Source organism: Haliotis rufescens, unplaced genomic scaffold (genome assembly GCF_023055435.1).
Source record: "Haliotis rufescens isolate VD_foot unplaced genomic scaffold, xgHalRufe1.0.p SCAF_38, whole genome shotgun sequence".
Lineage (NCBI taxonomy): Eukaryota > Metazoa > Mollusca > Gastropoda > Lepetellida > Haliotidae > Haliotis > Haliotis rufescens.
In genome coordinates, this window is record NW_025964090.1 from 3,819,309 (window position 1) to 3,844,984 (window position 25,676).

General features: G+C 42.0%; 1 protein-coding gene across 1 annotated transcript in view; it reads left to right on the forward strand.

The window, feature by feature from the left end:
- Positions 1-25,676, forward strand: part of LOC124113782 — a 71,690-nt gene that overhangs the window by 10,227 nt on the left and 35,787 nt on the right. Inside the window, exons 2-26 of the mRNA XM_048381358.1 lie at positions 1,548-1,678; positions 3,190-3,441; positions 3,634-3,811; positions 4,574-4,807; positions 5,081-5,210; positions 6,338-6,486; positions 7,392-7,730; positions 8,110-8,240; positions 9,725-9,985; positions 10,580-10,763; positions 11,319-11,561; positions 12,530-12,662; positions 13,042-13,226; positions 14,560-14,889; positions 15,190-15,305; positions 16,003-16,260; positions 17,242-17,425; positions 17,838-18,080; positions 18,697-18,835; positions 19,119-19,303; positions 20,778-20,944; positions 22,012-22,171; positions 22,585-22,715; positions 23,422-23,673; positions 24,381-24,555. Of these exons, the coding sequence (XP_048237315.1) occupies positions 1,548-1,678; positions 3,190-3,441; positions 3,634-3,811; positions 4,574-4,807; positions 5,081-5,210; positions 6,338-6,486; positions 7,392-7,730; positions 8,110-8,240; positions 9,725-9,985; positions 10,580-10,763; positions 11,319-11,561; positions 12,530-12,662; positions 13,042-13,226; positions 14,560-14,889; positions 15,190-15,305; positions 16,003-16,260; positions 17,242-17,425; positions 17,838-18,080; positions 18,697-18,835; positions 19,119-19,303; positions 20,778-20,944; positions 22,012-22,171; positions 22,585-22,715; positions 23,422-23,673; positions 24,381-24,555 (4,890 nt within the window). The remainder of the gene's footprint in view (positions 1-1,547; positions 1,679-3,189; positions 3,442-3,633; positions 3,812-4,573; positions 4,808-5,080; positions 5,211-6,337; positions 6,487-7,391; positions 7,731-8,109; positions 8,241-9,724; positions 9,986-10,579; positions 10,764-11,318; positions 11,562-12,529; positions 12,663-13,041; positions 13,227-14,559; positions 14,890-15,189; positions 15,306-16,002; positions 16,261-17,241; positions 17,426-17,837; positions 18,081-18,696; positions 18,836-19,118; positions 19,304-20,777; positions 20,945-22,011; positions 22,172-22,584; positions 22,716-23,421; positions 23,674-24,380; positions 24,556-25,676) is intronic.

Below are 25,676 nucleotides of genomic sequence, written 5' to 3' on the forward strand. Positions count from 1 at the left end.
CACTCACTCAACCACTCACACAACCAGTCATCCAACCACTCACTCAACAAGTCACTCAACCACTCACTCAACAAGTCACTCGACCACTCCCTCAACAAGTCATCAAACCACTCATTCAACTAGTCACTCAACCACTCACTCAACAAGTCACTCCACCACTCACTCAACAACTCACTCAACAAGTCACTCACTCTATCAACAAGTCACTCAACAACTCATTCAACAACGCACTCAACCACTCACTCAACAAGTCACTCAACCACTCACACAACAAGTCACTCAACCACTAACTCAACAAGTCACTCAACCACTCACTCAACAAGTCACTCAACAAATCACTCAACCATTCACTCGACAAGTCACTCAACCACTCACTCAACAAGTCACTCAACCACTCAAAAACACACTCAACCACTCACTCAACAAGTCACTCCACCACTCACTCAACAAATCACTCGACAAGTCACTCAACCACTGACTCAACAAGTCACTCAACCATTCACTCGACAAGTCACTCAACCACTCACTCAACAAATCACTCAACCATTCACTCGACAAGTCATTCAACCACTCACTCAACAAGTCACTCAACCACTCACTCAACAAGTCACTCAACCACTCACTCAACAAGTCACTCAACAAATCACTCAACCATTCACTCGACAAGTCACTCAACCACTGACTTAACAAGTCACTCAACCACTCACTCAACAAGTCACTTAACCACTCACTCAACAAGTTACTCAACCACTCACTCAACAAGTAACTCAACCATTCACTCAACCACTCACTCAACCACTCACTTAAAAACACACTCAACCATTCGCTCAACAAGTCACCCAAACACTCACTCAACAAGTCACTCAACCACTCACTCAACAAGTCACTCAACAAGTCACTTAACCACTCACACAACAAGTCACTCAACCACTCAAAAACACACTCGACCATCCACTTAAAAACACACTCAACCATTCACTCAACCATTCACTCAACAAATCACTCAACTACTCACTCGACAAGTCACTCAACCACTGATTCAACAAGTCACTCAACCACTCACTCAACAAGTCACTCTTCAAGTCACTAAACCATTCACTCAAAAAGTCACTCAACCACTCACTCAACAAGTCACTCAACCACTCAAAAACACACTCAACCATCCACTCAACAAGTCACTCAACAAGTCACTCAACCACTCAAAAACACACTCAACCATCCACTTAAAAACACACTCAACCATTCAATCAACCATTCACTCAACCATTCACTCAACCACTCACTCAACAAGTCACTCACCACTCACTCAACAAGTCACTCAACCACTCACTCAACAAGTCACTCAACCACTCAAAAACACACCCAACCATCCACTTAAAAACACACTCAACAAGTCACTCCACAACTCGCTCGGCCAATCAATTAACCACTCACTCGGCCAATCACTTAACCACTCACTCGGCCAATCACTCAACCACTCACTCGGCCATTCACTCAACCGCTCACTCACCCACTCCACTCACTTTCCTCTTCCTCCGTCCATACAGGTCGCAGCCCCAGTGTATGGGATGTATACTCTCACACGCCCGGGAAAACAGACCAAGGAGACACGGGCGACGTTGCAGCAGACAGCTACAGCAAGTACAGCGACGATATCAACATGCTCAAAGAGTTAGGGGTAATCGTTTGTATTGGAATTTTAGTTCAGCACATTATTTCAAACATAAGGAGGATCTAGGAGGTGCATATTTATTTTTTCACATTTTTTACATCGACCATGTCCGTGGAACATTTTTTGTCTTTTATAAACTTTGAATAGATAACTGTTTCCATTACTTTCTGGAAAAGAATATAAAATGGTAGGTTCCTTTAGGTTCATGTGAAGAGTGCTGTGCAACGGAATCCAAACATATCTTAATTACTGATTTAATGTGCATCATGAACAAAAATATTTATTTTCGAGACATACTCATATGCGCCTCAAATGCAAAAGTGTGACGCATTGCATTCCTGATCAAGATTAATTAATTACAATCCCGTTGGTGATTCCAGGTTAGAGTAGTTCCCATCAACCTAGGATGGTCGTAAGAGGCGACTCAATGGATCGGGCGGTCAGGCTCGGTGACTTTATTAATTGCATGTAATGGTATCCCGAGTGAGTGAGTGAGTTTGGTTTTACGCCGCTTTTAGCAATATTTCAGCAATATCACGCCGGGGGACACCAGAAATGGGCTTCACACATTGTACCCATGTCGGGATTCAAACCCGGGTCTTCGGCGTGACGAGCGAACGCTTTAACCACTAGGCAACCCGACCGCCCCTAATCGTGTCCCGACCGAATGGATCGTTGCTCATGATATCAATCACAGGAGTGCCTGGTACAGACTCGATTTATTTCAGACCGCCGTTATATGGCTTGAATACTGCTGAGTGTGACTTTAAACAACAAACAAACACTTATTACACAGACGTCAGTCTTAATCGTCTATGTGGATAAAGGCGTAAAACTGAACTTTTGAAGAACATTGGGTTTACATTTATTCTAATCTCACATTTCCCCGCGAATATAATGACCGCCTCCGTGGTCTAGTGGTAGAGCGTCCGCCCGGAGAGCGGAAGGTCCGGGGTTCGATCCCCGGGGGCGCCATACCAAAAGACGTTAAAATATGGTACTTGTTGTTACCCTGTCTGGCGCTCGGCATTAAGGGGATAAAACAAGGACTGGCCGGGTCGGAGTGAGTATACTGTGTCTGACTGGGGTATTCATGTTAAACTGCGGCATGGTATTGTAGTGGGCTGGCACTATAAATCGGCATCAGTCCGGACTAGCACAAGCAGCCACACACACACGTACATGCACGTCGCTATAACGCGACGTTAAACCCCATTTCACCTCACCTCACCCCGCGAATATCCGGGTTAAAATGGGTCTTCAGCAACCCATGCTGGTAAGAGGCAACTAACGGAATGGTGTGGTCAGGCTCGCTGACTTTCGTTGATGCTTGTCATCGTATCCCTGTTCCATAGACGGATGCTCATGATGTCAATCACTGGATAGTTTGGACCAGGCGCGATTATTTACAGACCGGCGGCATAAATCTGGAATGATGAGTGTGGCGTTCAACAAACAAACATAATATCACATTGTTTGTGAATATATACTTAAAATAGGCCATGTTTCATCACCAGGTGAAGTCGTACCACATGTCCATATCCTGGTCTCGCCTCATGCTCAATAGAACAGATGTAAACCAACCAGGCGTCAACTACTACAACAGCATCTTCACCGCCCTACGCAACAGCAGCATTGAGCCCTATGTGACGCTGTACCACTACGACTTGCCGGAGTTTCTAGAGAGGAGAGGAGGGTGGCTGAATGAGGACATTATCCACGACTTTGAAGTATACGCAGGACAATGTTTCACACATTTTGGAAGTCAGGTATAACTATGCCAAAACTAGTCTGCCCTTTTTTAATTCATATTTCAATATGAAAGCTGAATCATCAATATTGTGTTAATCAAACGTCAGTATTTGTCTGAAGAAGACAAATATTGTGTTAACGATATAAACTCGAAATAACATTATGTTGTGTTGTACATTCACTGATGCATTTTATATTTAACATAATAGGTGAAGTATTGGGTATCAATGCATGATCCAAGGAGCGTGGCGTGGAGGGGGTACGGGGAGGGATCGGCACCCCCGGGAAGATATGAGCCGGGGTGGAACCCGTACATTGCTGCGAATAACCTGCTCCGGGCTCATAGAAAAGCCCAGGAGGCGTTTCGCCCATTTAAGGGCAGTACAGGTAACATAAAACAGTGTTCTGCTTTTGTACGTTGTCATTGTAGGAGGGAGGAAACTGTAGATAGTAAACATCAAATTACGAATGCCCACCGCTCAATACTCTTATCATCGTAAATTCAAAACGTCATCGAAAGTCTTGATTATCTGCCTAAACAGATTCCATAGAGCCAAAATGGGGATGGAAATTATGTGAATGATTCTGTGAAAATCAGTGATGACACCAGGTGTTCGCGAAAGGGGTAAGCATGCCCTGGCCTACCGGTAGCACGCGACAACACATTAAAATTAAGACGTGCTTTTTTTTTGCCCGACGCCCCGCAGTAGTACTCCTGCCAACGTGACGGCGGTCCATTTATACTTGACATGATTTCATCGACAGTATGACTACTAATCGTTTAGCTTGTAATTTTGTTTAATTTTCAATTATTTTTTGGGACCAATCATTTAATATTCTGTTGGTTTGGGTCATCAGATTTGTGATATTTTCGGTCACTGCCTCAACCAACAATTTCATCTCTGAAAGGAAGAGCCGAACAGTTTCCCCAAAGACCTGGTAACATCAGTAATTTTCAATGATCCAATAATATATTCTTCACCGCCAATGTGCCTTTTACCCCCAAATAAGTGGGTGGGTGGAGAAAACCTGGGGAAAAAACTCTATCTCGGTTGCCCCTCCACCCTTTCTCACTAAGTGCAATGAGGAATAAGTGGGTCCGGCCAAACGCGGTTTCACTGTACAGCTCTTGATATTTTTCCAACGTAGGTCAACTGGGGATATCGCTGACAACTAATATATACCAGCCCATGGATCCTTCGAATCCTGATGACGTCCGAGCTAGTGACAGAGCGCTTCAGTTTGACTTCGGGTGGTTCATGTCCCCCTTGACCACGGGTAGCTACCCGGATATCATGACGCGCCAGGTTGGGGAGAAGAGTCAGGCCTACGGGGTACAATCCCAGCTTCCCCGGATACAGGACTACCTGCCTTCAACTACCCGTACGTGCCACTATATCAGCGATCATGTATTTGATTTGGATAACAATTGCATCGGAAAATACCCAGCAGACATACCTGTTTATATACATGTATTATGGTCAAATAATTTGATGATTGTTAATCATCAGTGAACAATATAGATATGAACAGTCAAAATATTGTATTAAATACCCAAACTTTTTGCTGACTCCTTATAATTCATATATTAGATAGCGAAAAATGAAATTATGAACATTTCTTCTATGTAACGGCTACATGTATGCATGCCTACAGTCTCAACGAATTTCGTGGTGGTCACAATCAACGCCGTTTTCAATGTGAGTCATGTGCCACGACCAAGTAACACTCCAAGCTACATGGATGACCAAGATGTCCGAATGGTCAAGCTTGACCACTGGCCAGAGTAGGTTTCTTTAATATTATGCTTTTTATTTTACTAGTCCCTTCTCAGTCAGTACAATATCGCACTATATTCCTACGTGGTGTTATATAAAAGCGTCAGAAACCTTTTCAATAATGAAGGCCATTTTACGATTTCGACTACCCCATAAGCATGTGTTTATGAGTCACTCTATCAAATAGTGATAACACCAGGTGTTCGCGAGGTGTGCGCATCCTGCCCCATCACATCACAACACACGTTCATTCACACTTATGACTAATGCACGCCTTAATTAATTATAACAGTTAACTGGCAGATATCGTATAAACCTAACGAAAGTCCTGTACGTGTATACAAGCACTTCTAGTGATGTAGTACAACTGATATTGTTGTACTTTGTGCTTACTTGATCTGTCAACGTGTAATATAACATGTTACAAATCATAACAAAGAACAGTGCATTGATGAATAGGCTCAAACGTCTAATTGCCCACGCCTCTACGCGCCCCAACTCGCTATGCGGATTTGCTTACCTTAGGCCTGGCAAAAACTTGTGCTCCTGGGGTCCGTTCCACAAAGCGATCGTAGCGCTAAGGTGATCGTCACTCCCATACTTTAACATAGACTTACGACTGTCGTAGCGCAACGATCGCATTATGGAACAATCCCAGATTCACCCTGATCAGGCTGGTAGATTGGTCGGGACTATACTGACGCATGTGTTTCATCAAATTGGTAATGTCTAAGCTCTGCATCACGTTGGGCTTTCCTCTCATATCTCTCATATCTCATATCATCTGTTGAAACCTGCTTTCTCACATTAAATACCCACTATGAATCTACTGTACCACGCATTCGTAACAAACCGACCGCCTCCGTGGTAGAGCGTCCGCCGGGAGAGCGGAAGGTCTGGGGTTCGATCCCCGGCCGCGTCATACCAAAAGACGTTAAAGATTATACTTGTTGTTACCCTGCCTGGCGCTCGGCATTAAGGGGCTAAAACAAGGACTGGTCGGCTCGGAGTCAGTATACTGTGTCTAACCTACAAATCAGCTGAATACAGTATAATGTTTAATATTTTTGCACCTTTTGGAATTATGAATACATGACACTTTGATATGGATAACGACTTCTTTTGCAATTGATAGAGACTCCGTGAGATCGTTCCTGAGTTACATCAAGAGCAACACCTCCATGGGGATGTATGTGACGGGTGGGATTGCTACAGAGGATGCTAGTCTGAGGGACACTCACCGTGTTGACTTCTTCAAGTGGCATGTTGACCAGGTCCTAAAGGGTGAGTTGGTGAGTGAGTGAGTGAGTTAGTATGGTTTTACGCCGCTTTTAGCAATATTCCTGCAATATCACGGCGGGGGACACCAGAAATGGGCTTCGCACATTGTACCCATGTCGAAAATCGAACCCGGATCTTCGGCGTGACGAGCGAACGCTTTAACCACTAGGCTACCCGATCGCCCCCTTGAAGGGTGAGACCCAGAGTGGATGTATATACGTGGTTGCTATCAATATACATGTGTCTAAGCAAGCCAAGTATCAGTGTGAAAAACTGAGGCTATTTGGCCATGTTGATTTATTAGATCTCGGTGTGGTCTCCCACTTTCCTTATCTAGATGCATATTTGCACGTATTCTACAGTTCAGGATAATATTTTTATATTTTCATCAACCTCCAAAGGCCTTATCTATTTGTAATTAATAAGATAACATCTCAGCCTAAGCGTTCTGGTCTCAAATCCCTTTTAGTCTTCAGGTGACATATTTAGCAGTCAAATTAACCATTTTAATGTTGTTCATTCTAGTCCAAAAGGCCTTTTGTGTCTTGATATGATATAAATTATTAAACATATGTTGTTCGTTTTGCGTCTCAATAAAATATCTTAGTTTAATTCATTGAAATAATTGTTTGTTTTTGTTGTTTAACGCCGCACTCAGCAATATTCCAGCTATACAACGGCGGTCTGTAAATAATCGCGTCTGTACCAAACGTCATGAGCATCGATCTAGGCAAATGGGATGCAATAACATACATCAACCAAACCGAGTCTGTCCACCCGATCCCGTTAGTCGCCTCTTACGACACGCATGGGTTGCTGAAGACCAATTCAATCCCAGATGTTTGCGGGTTCAATCCTTATAATCAGGATTAATTATTTTCATTTCCTCCCCTGAATTATTTTTTCAGCCCAACAGTTGGACAAATGCAATGTACTTGGTTACATCGCCAGGCCTTTAATGGACTGTTTTGAATGGTCTCGTGGCTACGCACTGAAAGGTGGATTGTTTTCCGTCGACTTCTCCAACTCCACGAGACCCCGCAAACCTCGGGTATCGTCTCGTTACTACAAACAAATTGTGTCTGAAAACGGCATCCTCCCAGGGTACAGTGGGCGAGGCGGCGTGGCTTCCGGTTTTGTTCCTATGGAAGACGATAGCGACATTCTGTATGACACGTTCCCAGAGGGCTTTGCGTGGGCTGCAGCTACTTCCGCATATCAGATTGAAGGAGGATGGAATGCTGACGGTAGTACTAACATTTCCTTTGTTCTAAATGTTTGTCTAGCATGTCGTAAAGATCCAGCAGAAGATTGATTTTGCAGGATGGATGTTTTAATTGATTTGCGTCCATTGGGCGTGCTGGATAGTGGGTTCGAATCCCAGATTCACCCTGATTATGTTTCACGGTTTTTAGGAAAATTTTAATACAAATATATTTTTAATATTATTCAAGTCATTCAAAATTCAAACTGGTTTTCTGAAAACTCACATTTTACGAAGTTATCCAATCTACCAGTTGGTGGTCAATCTAATTGAACAACATCATGTTTCAATATGACACAAGCCATCGATTATAAGGTGAAAACATAGCCCGGTCATAAAGCGTACTCCCCGTTTAATTGCAGGCAAAGGGGAGAGTATCTGGGACAGACTGGTTCAGACCACAGACAGTGTGGAACAGGGGGCTACTGGGGACGTCGCCTGTGACAGCTACCACAAGTACAAGGAGGACGTTCAGCTGCTCAAAAACTTGCACGTGGGTATCATGTAATGAGCAAAGCCTGCCTCTGACGAGTAACGTAAAAACGAACGACCTAGGGATGTGCACTGTTTGGCAGTGTCTCAGCAATATTAAGGCATTGGCCACAAGGAAATGGCCTCAAGAACGTGTCTCGAAACGTACATGTATGAAGTTTCGCTAAATACATTCTTTTTTAAAATTCAAATCGAATTTAAAATAGTTTGATTTTAAGGCATTACTTCAACTATATGCTGACTTGAATATGATTCCGAGGGTGCAAGTTGGAAGGACATCAATGCAATCACTCATGGCATGATCAGATGCTCATCCTCTGCATGTATGCATATATCAACATCGGTTATTTGCATACTGATTAACGCTGCAGTCAGCAATGTTCCATACATATTCCATAAATAATGGAAACTGGACCAGACAAATCAGTGATTGATATTATGAGCAAGGTCCAACAGAAAGCCTGATCACAGACCCCGACAGCAGTATCTCCTACATATGAGACCAGCAAATATGAAAACAGATGTGGACCATTTCGAAGTCAATTATATATTTGTTATAATATTTCCCGAAAAAACTAGAAACATTAACTTGAGTTCGAACCCACCATCATAAGTTTCTGGCACTCTTTATGTACGCAAATCTTCACAGCGTATTGCGGCGCCTTAGACGACTGGGCCAACCGTGTCCTATTGTCCTATGGTGTTTGATAAGTACGTCTAGAGTAATAAAAGACACAACGGATAATTTATATATTACGTTAAATAAGGATGTTCTGAGCGTCCTGGTGGGGATAATTCTGGTTGTTTGGAGCCTCTCCCGACATTCTTAAGAGTGTGAGCTAACGCAGTATCCTTATCAGGAGTTGAGTAGTATTGTTAAGACTCACGCATTTGAGTGAATTTAGGATTCCTTTCGTCCTCGTTTTGGTGGAGAAGTGAAGAAACGATTAAAGTCTTCTCATTCAGTGTCTCAACACAAACTCCTGCTGTTTAAACTGTGCAATACCTATAGCAATATTGTGCAAATAATAAATCTTCGAACGTCCGCACGCCCTCATGTTTACGTTTGCTACTTTTAATTGAAATGAAAAGTCGTGTGCTAACATCTCCAAACATCCAGTCAGATATATCCCTCCACCTGAACACTCAGATTATCCCTGATATACGAATAGTAAGATTAATCTTCTGTGATTATTCAGACCCAAAATATCGGAACCCTGTTATTCCGGAAACCGTATTTTAGGAACAAATACTGCTAGAAATGGTTTTATTATAAAGGAGATTCCTGCCAAATTCACTGGGAACGATATTCACCTTGAAGGTAGCTCACATCAGCTTCTTTGACGCTTAGTCTCAAGTCATCGATTATTTATGGGAATAATCACTCTTTCACGTAATAAGGAGTTATGTTAAACTGCCTATCTCTGTCTTAAAATACTAAGGTAAAACAATATCTTAATGCCTGATGACGCTTTCACATTGAAGGTATCTCACTACCGTTTCTCCATCGCCTGGTCCCGAGTTCTTCCCAATGGCACACTCTCTGGAGGGAGGAACCAAGAAGGCATCGATTATTACCACAACCTCATCGCTGAACTGCGCAAGAACGACATCAAACCCATGGTGACCCTCTACCACTGGGACCTGCCACAAGCGCTGGAAGACCTGGGAGGCTGGCTGAATGAAGACATTGTCCATTGGTTTACCGACTACGCTGACTTATGTTTCAAGGAATATGGAAATAACGTAGGTGGAACTACAGTACTTGATGTTTGGGAACCTTTATTGCAAAGCAGAACCATTGCTTCATTGTACACATGCTTTATTTGATAAAGACACTCTTGGGTAGAATTGGCACCATGCTTAAACGATTCCGTTGGTTTGATCTAAACAAAAACCGTTTGCATGAAAGGAAAATAGCCTTATGATGACCGTTTGTTTGATAGGCTGGTCAATTGTTTCGCCTGTGGCAAACTATTCCTTTTGACACATATATTTAAATATGAAGCGTTGACGCAAGCGAACAAACATCTCAATTATCCCCCGAAACAGATTCCATTGGGCGTAAAAGTGAAAATAGCGGTGAAAGGTATATGAATGGATCAATGTCCGCTGCATTCTGTGACCGACCATTTAATATTCCGTGGTTTTTGTTGGAGGCAGAATATTTGTCAGTCGGTTCGTTAAAACATGCACTTTGGGGGATCTCACAACACATTATTTTCAAGAAAAAACAAAACAGAATGTCCATTGAACGATTTATTGTTTTGGTGATGTTGGTTTTATAGAAAGGCATATGTATCGTGATTGTGTTTCATTTGTGTGTTCTCAACTTCCAAGGTCTCCTTGTGGATCACTTTTAACGAGCCTCCTATCATCGCCATAACTGGTTATGGGGAGGGAACGTTTGCTCCTCAAAAACACAACCTGACGCAGAACCAATACATCGTAGCCAGGAACCTTGTGTTAGCCCACGCGGAAACGTTTCACCTGTACAACAACACGTACATTGCATCACAAAAAGGTAAGAAGGACAGTATAATATGTAACATATATATTTGAAATGTTAAAACTGTCAAATTAATTGTCCTCACTTTACCGATATCTTTACAATAGAATTTATCTTCATAATAGGCCGTTATAGTTTAACTCGTGAAACGTCTAGCCATCAGACACATGTGTAGCCTGTGATTCAGAGAATAGCCAACGAGCTCCAAGAAATTCCGGATTATCGCGAGGGAATGCATGGTGTTAATCGCGCCTCTTAGGCGGGGGACTTACAGCATTCATTCACGAGGGACAGATAATCCTCGAATAGGTTACCCTATTACTCGTTAACATTTCAAGAGAAGAAACAACGTGTGAATGGCAACCCTACAGACAAAAAATGACTGAAGGCTCCATTTTGTTCAGATGGCGTCATGCAAACGATGTAAGACGTCATAAGTAATTGCTGACGTCATATCGTATTTTTTCAAAATTGCAGCATTGTGATACCATTGAAGCACTTTGCATTAGTTCAATAAAAGGAAAGTAACTAGTATTGCCACTGTCATAGTTCGTATATTCCACGTTTAAGGAAAGGTCGGGATAACCATCAACTACGGCTGGAGCGAACCCAGGGACCCTCTGGACACCACAGATGTAGACGCTGCGGAAAGGTCAATAGAGTTCTATGGCGGGATGTTTGGCCATCCTATATATGTGGACGGGGACTTCCCTCCTGTGATGAAGGAAAAGGTTGCTCAGAAAAACAGGGAATCGGGCTGGCCTGAGGTCAGGTTACCTCCATTTTCTGACTCGGAAAAGAAACGAATAAAGGGTAAAATCATGTAATTAATAGTGGTAACTAAGGTCATATTTGTTTACGTACGTTTGAATGAAGGCGTTTGTTTGCATTTAGAAATGTTTCCTTTTTAGCGTATTTTTTGTCCTCGTGATCCGTGCGTTCTTTTCTTATATTTTGTAGATAACCGCAATGCACGATATTATCAGTCCCTAGCTACTTGTAACATACACTACTCAAAAGAAGTTAAGGACCACCCGATGATTTCACATTACCACAGTTAATCTAGATCTGTTATGTCAGATAACTTTAGTAATATGATATCTGTTTGTTTGTCCTATAACGCCGCACTCAGCAATATTCCAGCTATATGACGGCGGTCTGTAAATAATCGAGTCAGGACCAGACAATCCAGTGATTGACAGCATGAGCATCGATCCACGCAGATGGGATCGATGCCATGCATCAACCAAGTCAGCGAGCCTGACCACCCGATCCCGTTAGTCGCCTTTTACGACAAGCATAGTCGACTTTTACGGCAAGTATGGGTTGCTGAAGACCTATTCTACCCCTGATCTTCACGGGCCTAGTAATATGAAAGAATCTTGTGGTCCTTAACTACTAATTGAGTAATGTATGTTCATGTATCATTGAACCATTATGTCATTGAATCATTGATCATGTAAATCAATAGACATAGTGATTTTGTTCTACGACAACAGAACCACCCTTTTGGGTGAAAAACAAAAACCGCTATTCATTTTATAGCCCCAAATGTTATCAGTGAGTAAGTGAGTGAATGCGAGAGAGGGTTGGGTTTCACACCTTAAATCCATGTTGGGAGTCGAACCCAGACCTTCGAGTTGGACGAGCGACCGTCTAACCGCCTCTCCTTAGCTGTTTTTAAGCCTTGTTGGCAAAATTTATTCTCCAATTTCATGTAATATAAGCATATAAGTGTCACCTTTTTTACGTCAATGCAGCTTTGTGTTCTGTGTCTACAGGAACACACCACTTTCTTGGCCTCAATTTCTACAGCGCTAGTCTGGCCCGAAACGACCCCCAACCTGTCGGCGACACACCCTCCTATTACAATGATCAGGAAGTCAATACCTATAAGGATCCAAACTGGCTTGGGTATGTGATCCTGGTACATGTGTCATTGTCTGTTATTTTATGGGTGTAACAATGCGTGTTTACATGGTTAACCTTAAAATAATACCGTAATGTGTTTTTAATACTGTTTGATATATACTGACGTCTAGAAAGTATGATAATTTGCAAAAGACACAATCAATATCCATAAAATATAAAAAAATATTCACATAAAATGTTTTAAAATCAGAAAATCCTTACAATTCAAGTTCATGTAAAAATAATTGTTTAGTTTCCTCAAATGGTCATTTGGAAAGGCACCAACCAGTATCCATCAGCTATAGAACCATTCATTCACGAAAAAGTTTTTAAATCAGAATCTTACAATTTTAAGAGCAAAATATTTATTATTTCCTGTCAGATCTGGATCCGGATGGCTCAAAGTAACACCCTGGGGAATAAGGAAAATGCTGAACTGGATCAAGTACAACTACAACAATGTGGACGTCTACGTCACGGAAAACGGCGTTTCTGATCGGAATGGGACCCTGAAGGACAATTACAGAGTTCGTTTCTATCGTTATTACATCAACGAAGTGTTAAAAGGTAATACTTGGCCCACGGTGCTCACCTTAGATTGGACGATGTCATGATTTACAGGACATTACAATCGTCCTACAATAATCACAGATTAGATTATCGGCTGATCAGCGGCGACTATCGCTGATCAGACTGTGATTTGAAAGGTTGCGTGCCATCGAAAACCGATGGCGTCGGGAGTGACTCATTATATTACGGGTTGGTTCATCATCTTCAGACCGTCGTCTGAGTATCGTTGAGAGCACAACAGACTACTAATTGGCCATATGTACTTGGTTGTCAGATTAGAATATATGTTTGCATTGATGATATCACTATCGTTAGTCCGCTGCAGCAGCCCGGGAATTCTTCCCCGGCAACCTAGAGTTGTATAGGGCAACTAAAGGAATCGAGTGATCAGGCTCGCTGTCAAACAAACACATCGTTCAAAGTTTAAAAAAAAATCTATCTGGAATAGTGAGTGAATGAGGGAGTGAGTTGGGTTTAACGCCGCTTTTAACAGTATTCCAGTTATATCGCGGCGTGTCAGCTTAATGTGGGAGGAAAGCCCCCAGTGATGCAGGTCTCAGAAGTTTATCACTTCGGTGAAACCCACGAGCACGGATATGGTGCTGACAAACCTAGAAACATAATCGGGGCGAACCGGTATTCGAAACCACAATCATAGGTTTCTGGCGTGCCCAAGGGACGCAACTCTGCACAGCGAATCGCGGCGCCTTAGACGTCTGAGTCGCCCGTGTCCCAACTGAAGAAGGAACCATTGAAGATCCGGGTTAGAATAGCTCTTCAGCAACCCATGCTTACCGTAAGAGGCGACTAACGGGATCGAATGGTCAGGCTCGTGCCCCCTGTCTGGAATAAGAAATGTCGTGTAATGTATATTCACAATTATAATTCTGCCTTTCCATACTTCATCTTCCCGTTGGAAATGCTTGTTGTTCGAGGCGACTTACTGGATCGGTTGCTGGAATATTGCTAAAAGCGGCGTAAAACCATACTCACTCACTTACTGGATCGGGCGGTCAATAACTACTGGACTGTCTGGTTCAGACTTGATTATTTCCATGCCGCCGTCATAAAGCTGGAATATCGCTGAGGGCGGCGTCAAAGAATATACAACTAAATACATTCAATAATTCTCATGAAATCTCTTTTTATCCTGGACAGTTCAGATAGGACACAACACCGTAACATTGGTACTGCGCAATCTGAATTCAAGATGTTTCTATAGTTTCGCTGTTCTCCAAATGAGTTCAAACTCCAAACGTGTCGATGATATAAAAATTTATATTTTATGTCATGTCAGATTTAACAATTCAAAATTTATAATAATTTGCAGCCATAAAGTTGGATAAATGCAATGTGAAGGGCTACACGGCGTGGTCCTTAATGGACAATTTCGAATGGCTGACTGGATACAGTGAGAAGTTTGGTATGCATTACGTCAACTTCAGTGATCCTATGTTACCACGCATCCCCAAGGCGTCGGCCAAGTGGTACGCTGGGCTGGTTCAAGATAAAGGATACAAGCCCGGGTACTCGAGGCCCGGGGGTAGGGGATCTGCCGTGCAGGGGGAAGGGGAGTTTCACTACGGGACCTTCCCCAAGGGCTTTGTGTGGAGCGCCGCATCATCTTCTTTCCAGGTTGAAGGTGCTGTCAAGGAGGATGGTAAGTGGTATCGTTCATTTCTGGTTATTCTGTTCATGTCCTGAATACAGCAGGCATAATATATGTTAATTGACTGTGATGGTAAACTTAACGATATACTGGTTAATTGTACATAATGTACACGTAAATAATTAGGAGAATTTTCTTTTCAATTGACAATATAGGTGTAGAGCGGTATCGATGTTAACTTTGAGATGTTAGTGCGATCATTCGATAGTGCGATCCGCTGTTGTCTGTGTACTGCTTTATGTACGTGTGGCGAATGCATTACAAAGTATGGAAATATTTGTCCTGTATCAGGACGAGGAGAAAGCATCTGGGACAACTTCCAAGTGCTTCATAACGACTCCGGCAGCGTGACCTGTGACAGCTACCACAAATACCCTGAGGACGTCAGACTTCTTAAAAACCTGGGGGTAAGGCGTGTTTAAGAAGATTCCAATTCAGCTGTTATCATCATCGTTAAGTTTAATAAGTACAAACCTTTACAAACAAGCCTTACAATATCAGTATTGGAAATTACGTTTAGTTGTTTGAACTCTGCTTTGAACAGCATCTCAGTTATTTCAAAGCGTGTCAGCTTGATGTTCCGGGGACGTCCAAAGTGAAATCGAACCCACAATCTCTTGACTGTGACTAGTCACTTCCCACTCGAAACTAAACATGTTTTTGTTTTAATCTGTATATAATCTGAAATAACTAATTCAGTTTGTCATGTTAACTATACGTATCTTACCTTACTTATGACATACCTGAATCTTATTGGTCAATGATGTATTGATAAATTTCCATACATCCAGCTTAGGGGTTGTAAAACGGGAATAAAATATAACGGCGTTTCGCCTCGCGATAAGCACAGCCAATAATATGTATTTACTAAAATGAATTGATAACATTTAGGTTTTGCTGATGACATGAAGCTGCGCATTGGCATTGGCTATGAACAGTGATCGATGGAAACGTATTTTGTGGACATCAAATAACCGTTTACAATTCCAAGTTTACGTACGCTATTTCTAACATCCACATATATAATCCTTTCAATACAATTTGTTCTTTGTTCTGTGGACAAGCATGTTTAGCACAATATTTCAATGTAAAGTATCTTCACAGGTCAATCACTACCGTTTTTCCATCGCGTGGCCAAGAATATTTCCAGATGGCACCAAAGCTTCTAAAAACCAAGCCGGTATCCAGTACTACCATCGACTCCTCGACGCTCTCCTTGCTGCGGGTATTGAACCAATGGCCACCTTGTACCACTGGGACCTTCCGAAGGCTCTCCAGGATAAAGGAGGGTGGACTAATGCGTCCATAATAGGGCACTTCAGAGACTACGCCGATGTGTGCTTCAGTGAATATGGGAATAAGGTGAGGCAAATGCGGATGTTTTTGCTTGGTTTGTTTGTTTGTTGTTTAACACCGCACTCAACAATATTCCAGTTAAATGACGGCGGTCTGTAAATAATCCTGTGATGAATGAAAAGGTTGCTAGGAAAATCCATGAATCGGGCTGGCCCGAGGACAGGTTACCTACCTTTTCTGAGTCGGAAAAGATACGAATAAAAGGTAAAATCATGTAATTAATGGTGGTAACTAAGGTCATATTTGTCATGACGGCGGTCTGTAAATAATCGAGTCTTGACCAGACAATCCAGTGATTGACATCATGATCATCGATCCACGCAATTGGGATACGATGACATGCATCAACCAAGTCAGCGAGTCTGACCACCCGATCCCGTTAATCGCCTATTCCGACATCGATCCCGTTAGTCGCCTCTTACGGCAAGCATGGGTTGCTGAAGACCTATTCTACCCCGGATCTTCCCGGGTTGTTTTTGCTTGGTAGCAGTACTGTTTAATGACCTTGCCACATAGATTCAGCAAACAATATGACACAAAAAATACATAAATATGTGACGTCAACGCCAGAGAACAGCTATAGTCAGTTTAACAATTCATAATCATTTGTATTTCATAAATTATTAACTTCATTGCCAAAGTAAGATGAAGTAAATACGTTGATGGGTCATTTGTTATGTGTTATGCAAGGACAGATTTTAAGAGTTCTGTTGTGGTACCTTTGTATTCAACCTGGTTAATTTCGAGCAATAGTTTAATGAATAAGGAAATATAATTCACGGCTTTACCAGCAGTTCAAAATGTGTAGCAATTCCTGGACTATCAAGCAAGGTATCAAGATGTGTTATTTTGGCATTCGGAAGTACTAGGTCAATGTGGACGAACTACTTATTTATTCTTTTATTTCGGTCATAATATCTTTAGAAATCATCGCTAAGTATAGTAATTTGTGTAAATTGGTAGGTAAACCGTTGTTTTCATTTACAGGTGAAACTGTGGATTACATTCAATGAGCCTTGGGTGTTCTTAGTGAAGGGTCTAGGGACAGGTGACCACGCCCCTGGACACACCAGCCGAGGGCTGGAGCCCTACTTAGGGGGACACAATGTTCTGTTGTCCCATGCCGAGGCCTATCATCTGTACAATGATACTTACAGGGAGACGCAAAACGGTATGCAATGCATGATATATATGATACAATTTAAGTTAAAACTATTTCTTGAGTTGGTTGAGGTAACTGTGATGAAGCTTTTTCAGTTACACGATGTCTTTTGTCCTGATTGATAAATCATACAATAAATATTAATCATAACAAATAATATATGTTTAATGTTGAGGAAAGAAAGATTAAGAAAATACTTCCCTCATGAACATATTGCATATGATGTTTATATCGCGATCAAGTTTTTTGGTATTGGGCGCAGTTTACAATTAAGAAGTTTATTTAATGTTAATTTTATTATATAAAGCAGCAATTATTATCTGAATCGCGATACATGCATCTTGTTGAGGGGCAAAATTAGTTAACTCATGATTTTACGGTTTTCAAAAAATGTTTACAAAATTTAATAATTCACTTCAAGGCCAGATAAGCCTCACCCTGAACATAGACTGGGCAGAACCCAAGGATCCCATGAAGCCCTCCGACATTGAAGCATCAGAATGGGCTGTTCAGATGTTCCTTGGATGGTTCGCTCATCCTGTTTACGTCAACGGGGACTACCCAGAAGTGATGAAAAACAGAATCGCATCCGTTAGTAGAGCACAGGGACTTAATGAATCCAGACTACCAGAATTCACAGAGGAACAGAAGAATCGAACTGCAGGTATGAATACTGACGAAGAGAATGTCAACTTTATTATTTTGAGGAACACAATGTTTTGGAGTATATACTTACTCCTTCATCAGGTAAATAAATGCTATGAGACAGAGAACATATATAAGTACCCCTAAGAACAATAAAAGTAATAAGATAATAAAAAGTGGAAACTTAACAAGGGAAGCCAACAGAAAATTGGAGCTGATAGGTGATTAGCAATGAACAAACGGAAGCAAACACTTCGCAGTAAATTAGCGTTGATGGTTGATAGCGATAGACAACTGGAAACTAGGACTTAAATTATCACTGATTGGTAATGGGCAATGGACAATGGGCGAACGGGAGTCCGGGGGTAATTGGCACTGATAGGTAAGAAAATAGAAATAGCAATGGACAAATAGAAGCTAGCTAAGCTAGTTAAAAGGATCGACAATGATCAAAGCAAAATATCAAAAGAAATGGACAGATAGGTTCCCTCCCTCGTCACAGTCATGGGTGGCTGGTGTCCTGATGTCACAGCAGGGCATGAACGAATTTGAACGAAAATTCACTATCCTGCAGTAAATTCAACCAATGAGATTCCGCTCATTTTGCCTATATTATTCGTTTCATCTTATTCAAGGAACACATGATTTCTTCGGTATGAACCACTACACCACAATGTATGTATACAAGCAAGATGAAGAATTGGCTGGACGTGGCAAACCCGATTACTTCAACGATCGTGGCATAAAAGATGAACCTGATCCTAAATGGCTAAAGTGAGTAATACTTACGGCCTTTAGCCTCTAATGTAAATGCTAAATGGAATTCACTTCCTGTAGATTGATCTTTATCACTTTCTACACTCAATCAGTTCCAGAAACAGATGAAGACATGCCTCTACCACAGCCTTTGAAATACATATGTTGATTTTTGTAAGCACTTGAGCAAACTTACATATTATTTATACTGGAGTTATTTATGATTCATCACCATCATGTACGTCAAATGTAAATAGAATGACGAGTCGGGTTTCTCAATGTATCCAATGCATGTTTGAAGGTCCGGGTCCTCGTGGCTATATGTGGTTCCCTGGGGGGTGAGGAAGATTCTCAACTGGGTCAGAAACAACTACGGCGAGGTCCCGATCTACATCACTGAGAATGGTCTGTCTGACAACAACGGTACACTCAATGACCAGCACAGGATTCTCTTCTACAGGTACTACATCAACGAAGTACTTAAAGGTAGGTGTGCACAAAACATCTAATATCACTTAAAGACAACATTCGGACCCGTGAAGACTCCATTTTGAATAGGTCTTCAGCAACCAGTGCTTGTCCTAAGAGGCGATTATGCTTAGCGTAAGAGGCTGGGTCGGGTGGTCAGGTTGATGCATGTCATCGTATCCCAATTACGTGGATCGACGCTCATGATGTCAATCACTGGATTGTCTGATCCAGACTCGATTATATGCAGACCGCGTCATATAGCTAGAGTATTGCTGAGTGCGGCGTTAAACAAACAAACAAACAAACAAACAACAACACTCTGGCAACGGTCGGTGTGACCTATGATTAACAACATCGGTTTTCTTAAACGTGTATTATACATGGATCAACTATGGGTAGTTCACGTATGAAGTGTAAATGAGCGAAATGCCAACATTAATTCGCGAAAGGGATTATTATCTATCTTTCACGACCCCATTACTGATCACGTCGGAACGACCTTTCACCCGTCGAATAAGAGCGTCGCTTATCAGATCTGGAAAGTAAACGTTGTAACTTTGGCAAAATATTTTGGAATGGAATGGACGTCGCGATCGCCAGTTTGAAACTAGGAACGTAAAGCTCGCGAAAGTTGCTCTCTGATTGTTTAATCTCGACTTCTTGTTTGTCAAAGTCAGTTAGCAAAGGTCGTTTTGACGTGGCCCCTTATGGGATATCCTGAGATATATGTGTAAAGTTAGCGAGTACTAAGATCTGATTTTAGCGAGATTCATATGCAAAAAAATCAGAATACTGCGAAAATACCGCTCATGTTCGTTAATATCCTATATTTCTTTTTTGGGGGGAGGAGGGATGGTGGCTTCGAATCCAGGTTCGCCCCGATTATGTTTCTAGGTTTGTCAGCACCATACCCGTACTCTTGGGTTTCACCGAAGTGGTAAACGTCTGAGACCTGCATCACTTCGGGCTTTCCTCCCACATTAAGCTGACACGCCGTGATATAACTGGAGTAATGTTAAAAGTGGCGTTAAACACAACTCGCTCATTCACTTTTTGGTGGGACGAGCATACTATCTCAGTATAACATGCGGCCCAGTCGTCTCAGGAGCCGCAATTTGCTGTTCCGAGTTTCGGTCCTCAGTTATAAACCTTAGATCACGGGTATGAATCAAGGTTCGCCCTGATTATGGTTCTAGGTCTGCCAGCACCAGTATCACTTCGGGCTTTCCTCCCACATCAAGTTGACGCCGTGAATTAACTGAAATACTTTTCAAAGCGGCGTTAACGCCAACTTACTTTCTCACACACTCTCAGTAATAATTTAGTTTTTTATATAAATATAAATTAAAAATGAATATAAATTATTTGATCGATGTACAGTATAGGTAATTTTTATGATTTCACCATATTGTATTTTGTGTGCTGTACCATTTTGCTTCGTTTGTATTTATTGCTGTACTGATATTTACCAAACACAATCTGTCCACAGCCATTGACTATGACAAGGTGAACGTTAAGGGTTACACGGCATGGGCACTACTGGACAACTTCGAGTGGGATCGTGGCTACTCGGAAAAATTCGGTACTCATCGTGTTGACTTCAATAGTCCAGACAGGACAAGAACTCCGAAGGCATCCGCAGCCTTTCTACGACACGTACGTACAGGATACCGTGAGCCTACTAGATTACATGTCTCACCATTCTTAAATAATTTCCAACAACAATACCTTATCATTATTCTGAGGAACACAACGCTTCGGAGTATATACGTATTCCTTCATCAGATGAATAAATGCTATGAGTACACATATATGTACCTGTAAGAACAACAACAACAACAACAACAACAACAACAACAACAGTAATAAGATAACACAGGCGGGAATTTGACAAGGGAAGCAAACATATAATTGGCGCCGACAGGTGATTAGCAATGGGCAAATAGAAGCCAACACTAACAGTTGATTAGCGCTGATAGTTGACAGCGATGGACAATTGGAAGCCAGGCCTGACCTTATCACTGATTGGTAAAGGGCAATGGGCAACCGGGAGGCTGGGTGTAATTAGCACTGATAGAATGGAAATGACAATGGACAAGTTGAAGCCAAGCTAGATAGTTAGTTAGCACCGGCAGTTAGTGTTCCTCATAATAAAGAAGTTGACATCCACAGATTCTCTTCCTTATATGTATCACTTCTAAATGCCTTTCAAAGACTCAACAATACCTCATATTTGAAATCAGAATATGAGTCATTGTTGACACCGTTGCGAGTCTGGATTAGTCCCCAGCAACACATGCTTAGAAGAACGACAACGGTGGCTCAGTCTTGGTGACAGGATCAATTGCGTGTCCATACAGCAGACTAGCTACCACTAAATTGTCTGGTCCAGACACGATTGTTTTCCGGCCATCGTTGTATAGCAGGAGTATTGTTTGGTGCGGCGTTAGGCAATAAACACGTATTGGGGCCTAGTGGTTAAAAGCGTTCGCTCGTCACGCCGAAGACCCGGGTTCGATTGCCGACATGGGGACAATGTGTGAAGCCCATTTCTAGTGTCCCCCGCCGTGATATTGCTGGAATATTGTTAAAAGCGGCGTAATACTCACTCACTCACTCACTCAAACACGTATTGTGTTTCATGCAAATTGTGAGAGTGGCGGTGGCAAACATTTATCGTCTAACTCGTTTTCATCTGATCAAATACAAACATATATTTATAGATCTTTGAAGACAATGGTTTCAAGCCAGGCGCATTAACAGATCCTAAAAGAACACATCTCCCGTTTGAGAATGAAATGCTGTTGGAAGACTTCCCAGAAAGCTTTGAGTGGGGAGCGGCGACAACCGCCTACCAGATAGAAGGGGCGGTTGATACGGAAGGTACATCCCCAAAAGATTAAAACTGCTTATGCATTGCATCTATGTATACGTATCAGTTGCCCTGTTTATCCAATGAAGGTAGATGACAATTACAGGTACAAATATTAAAATGCATGTGTATCGTCTTACCGAAAAGCTGTGTTACTTCAGTGGCCTAATCATGTAATGTTTGTGTCTGATTGAAATGCAAGAAGCTTATTTCACGTTGTCGTAAATTCCATTGGAACTTTCTTACTGGTTTCAGATGTATCAGCCTAACATTTAACACTAACTGATTATAGTTTGCAAATATTATTGAGCGATATACAATTATATTTTATGTTCCTAACTAACCAAAACTATACACTGTTTGTGTGGACATTTGGTATGTCATGTTAGTTAAAATGTCAACAATGTCCTCGTGGTATTCACAGGACGAGGACCAAGCACCTGGGACGTGTTCTTGAAGACTCCCGGGAGGACCCCGTTTAACCAGACAGGAGATAAGGCAGCCATGTCTTTCACACACTATATCCAAGATGTTGGTGCTCTCAAAGCAATGGGGGTGAGAGGACACTTAAACCTTCAACTTAACAAGGCGGCACAGCTCGCCTGGGGTCCGTTTCACAAAGCGAGCGTAGTACTACGCCTGTCGTCAGTCTATGTTAAAGTATGGGAATTAGCGCCACGATAGTCGTAACTACGTTCCCTTTGTGAAACGGGGCCTTGGCCCATACTCGAATATTTACAGTCGGTGTAATCATGATATAGTTTGAATACTGCTGGCCGTGGCATATAACAAGATTCTCCATTTAGGACTTCCATATTCTTTTGAAAAAATCAAACTCAACGAGCAGTGGGGATAGGTTTCCGATATTGCTGACTATGCTTTATACATGCAACTGGTCTGTCAGTCGCGCATCACTCGTCTTTCTCTGTAGCCTTTGATCCGTGCATTGTATTCCCCATTCTTTTATTCTTTATTTGTACTATAACGCATAAGTGTTAATTTTGAAGGGGTCGCCCCAGCCAAGTGGGTCCCTCCCATTTCATGGTAAAATAATCTATCAATCACTTCTTACACGACCATGGCCGTACGGTAGCCAAGGGGTTGAAGCTTTCACTTGTAGCGCCACAATCCGGATTCGATTCTTCACATGGGTTCATGTCTGGTGTCCCCCGCCATGATATTGCTGGAACGTTTAAAAAAGTGGCATAAACCCCAACTCACTTACTTTCACAACTCACTGTTGATTCATTTGACATCGTAGGTGAAGACATACTACTTTTCACTCTCGTGGTCAAGGATCTTACCGAAGGGAACGTCGGATGAAGTAAACCAAGATGGCATCAATTATTACAACGAGCTGCTCTTGGCTCTGGCTGATGCTGAGATTGAACCAATCGTGTCCCTTCACCAGTGGGACTCCCCGGCTGCTATTACAAACGGCTGGCTGGATAACGACATCGTGGAAGCCTTCGGGAACTACTCCAGGATATGCTTTCAAAACTTCGGAGATAAGGTAATTTTGATCCTGTATTTTATAATTCCGTCATTCATGAAGCGTGTTCCTCATATAAAGTGTGGGTGTGATACATTCATTTACATATTATCCATAATGCTACAAGGAGAGCCATATGTAACACAACGTATATCATATGAAGGGGCGGTATGGTAGCCTCGTGATTAAAGTGTTTGCTTGTCACCTCTAAGGCCCGGCTCGATTCCCATATGGGTACAGTTTGTGAAGCCCAGATTGGGTGTCCACCGCCGTGATATTGATGGAGTATTGCTAAAACGGTATACCATTACCAATGAAGTCAATTTTTTAAAATGAAGTCTAAATAAGAAAAATGGGCTTAACTTTTGTCGTGTCCTTCTTTATAATCTCAGGATTTGCCTCTGAATGACATTAATACATTATCATCCATGGAAGTTTATGTTTCTGACTGCATTAAATAGCAAATTCAATTTCAATACCAAGTAATTCTATTTTCTTTTTGGGCGGTCGGGTAGCCTTGTGGTAAAGGGTTAGCTCGTCTCGCCGAAGACCCGGGCTTGATTCCCGACATGGGTACATACAATGTGTGAAGCCCATTTCCGGTGTCCCCAGCCGTGATATTGCTGGAAAATTGCTAAAAGAGGCTTTATGCCAAACTCACTCACTCAATCACACAATCTTTTGATTTTGACGTCGTTCTGAATGACACTGTTGAGGTTCTGTTTTAGGTTAAAACATGGATTACCCAAAATGAACCTAATGTCTTAGCTCTGATGGGATACGAGTTGGGTCAACATGCCCCGGGGGTTAGAGGCCAAGGCTACAAAGCCGCGCACAACATGATCAAGGCACACGCAGCAGCATACCGAATCTACCAGAAGGAATTTAAGGACAGTCAAAAAGGTAAAGCAATCGATTAATTTACAATATTCGTGCAACATGGTTATTTTGCCACATAATCTGAAGTGCAATGACCCACGAGTTATTGTGTCAGCATTATCACATCAACATGATAGCATTATCATAAGTATATATCATGAAGATAACATGAAATGTCAACGCCAGAGAATAACCAGTCTCGATTATCCGCCGAAGCAGATTTTATTGGGCGTAAAAGGCAAAAGATCGGTGAAAAGTATATGAATGGATCACTGAAAAAAAGTGATTACAAAAGGTGTTCGCGGAAAGTGTCGGACGTCCCAAAAACCTAACAGGACGATGGTTTTAAGTCTGTTCAAAACTGTCCTAATTTTTCAGAACAGGGTCACTATTTCAGCATACCAACCATTAGCCAGTTTGCGAACCTCGAGGGACTATTTTCAGTAGATTCATGCATCTATTTTGCAATCACGAAAACACATATTCTTAATGTTGAATATGAACATAACCCTGTGGACACGAACACAGGCGAACCACTTTTCGATGTTTTCGAATTAAAATGAGATATGTATTTTGAATCTGTTTCTTGGTCCAATGTAAGAAGGCGAGCAAATGAATTTGGAGTCATTCCACACAGTGCTCAATATGCCCCTTTCAAAGTTATAATCCAATATCGGGCACGGGTGGCCCAGTCGTCATAGGCGCCGCGATTCGCTGTGCAGAGTTGCGTCACTTGGGCACGCCAGAAACCTATGATTGTGGGTTCGAATCCAGGTTCGCCCCGATTATGTTTCTAGGTTTGTCAGCACCATACCCGTGCTCGTGGGATTCACCGAAGTGGTAAGCGTCTGAGACCTGCATCACTTCGGGCTTTCCTCCCACATTAAGCTGACACGCCGTGATATAACTGGAATACTGTTAAAAGCGGCGTTAAACCAAACTCACTCACTCACTATAATCCAATATCAGAATAATTCAAAGCGACAAAACACTTTCCATGTTCGTTAGAAATCTCATAAGAGATTGTGTGTGGAAAGTGTTTTTTTGCTTTTATAAGAAGGGGAAATTGTAATCTAAATGCGGATGAAATAATGTTTGTTATTGGTTTTAGACTCATAACAATTCACAACTTACAAAAATGCACG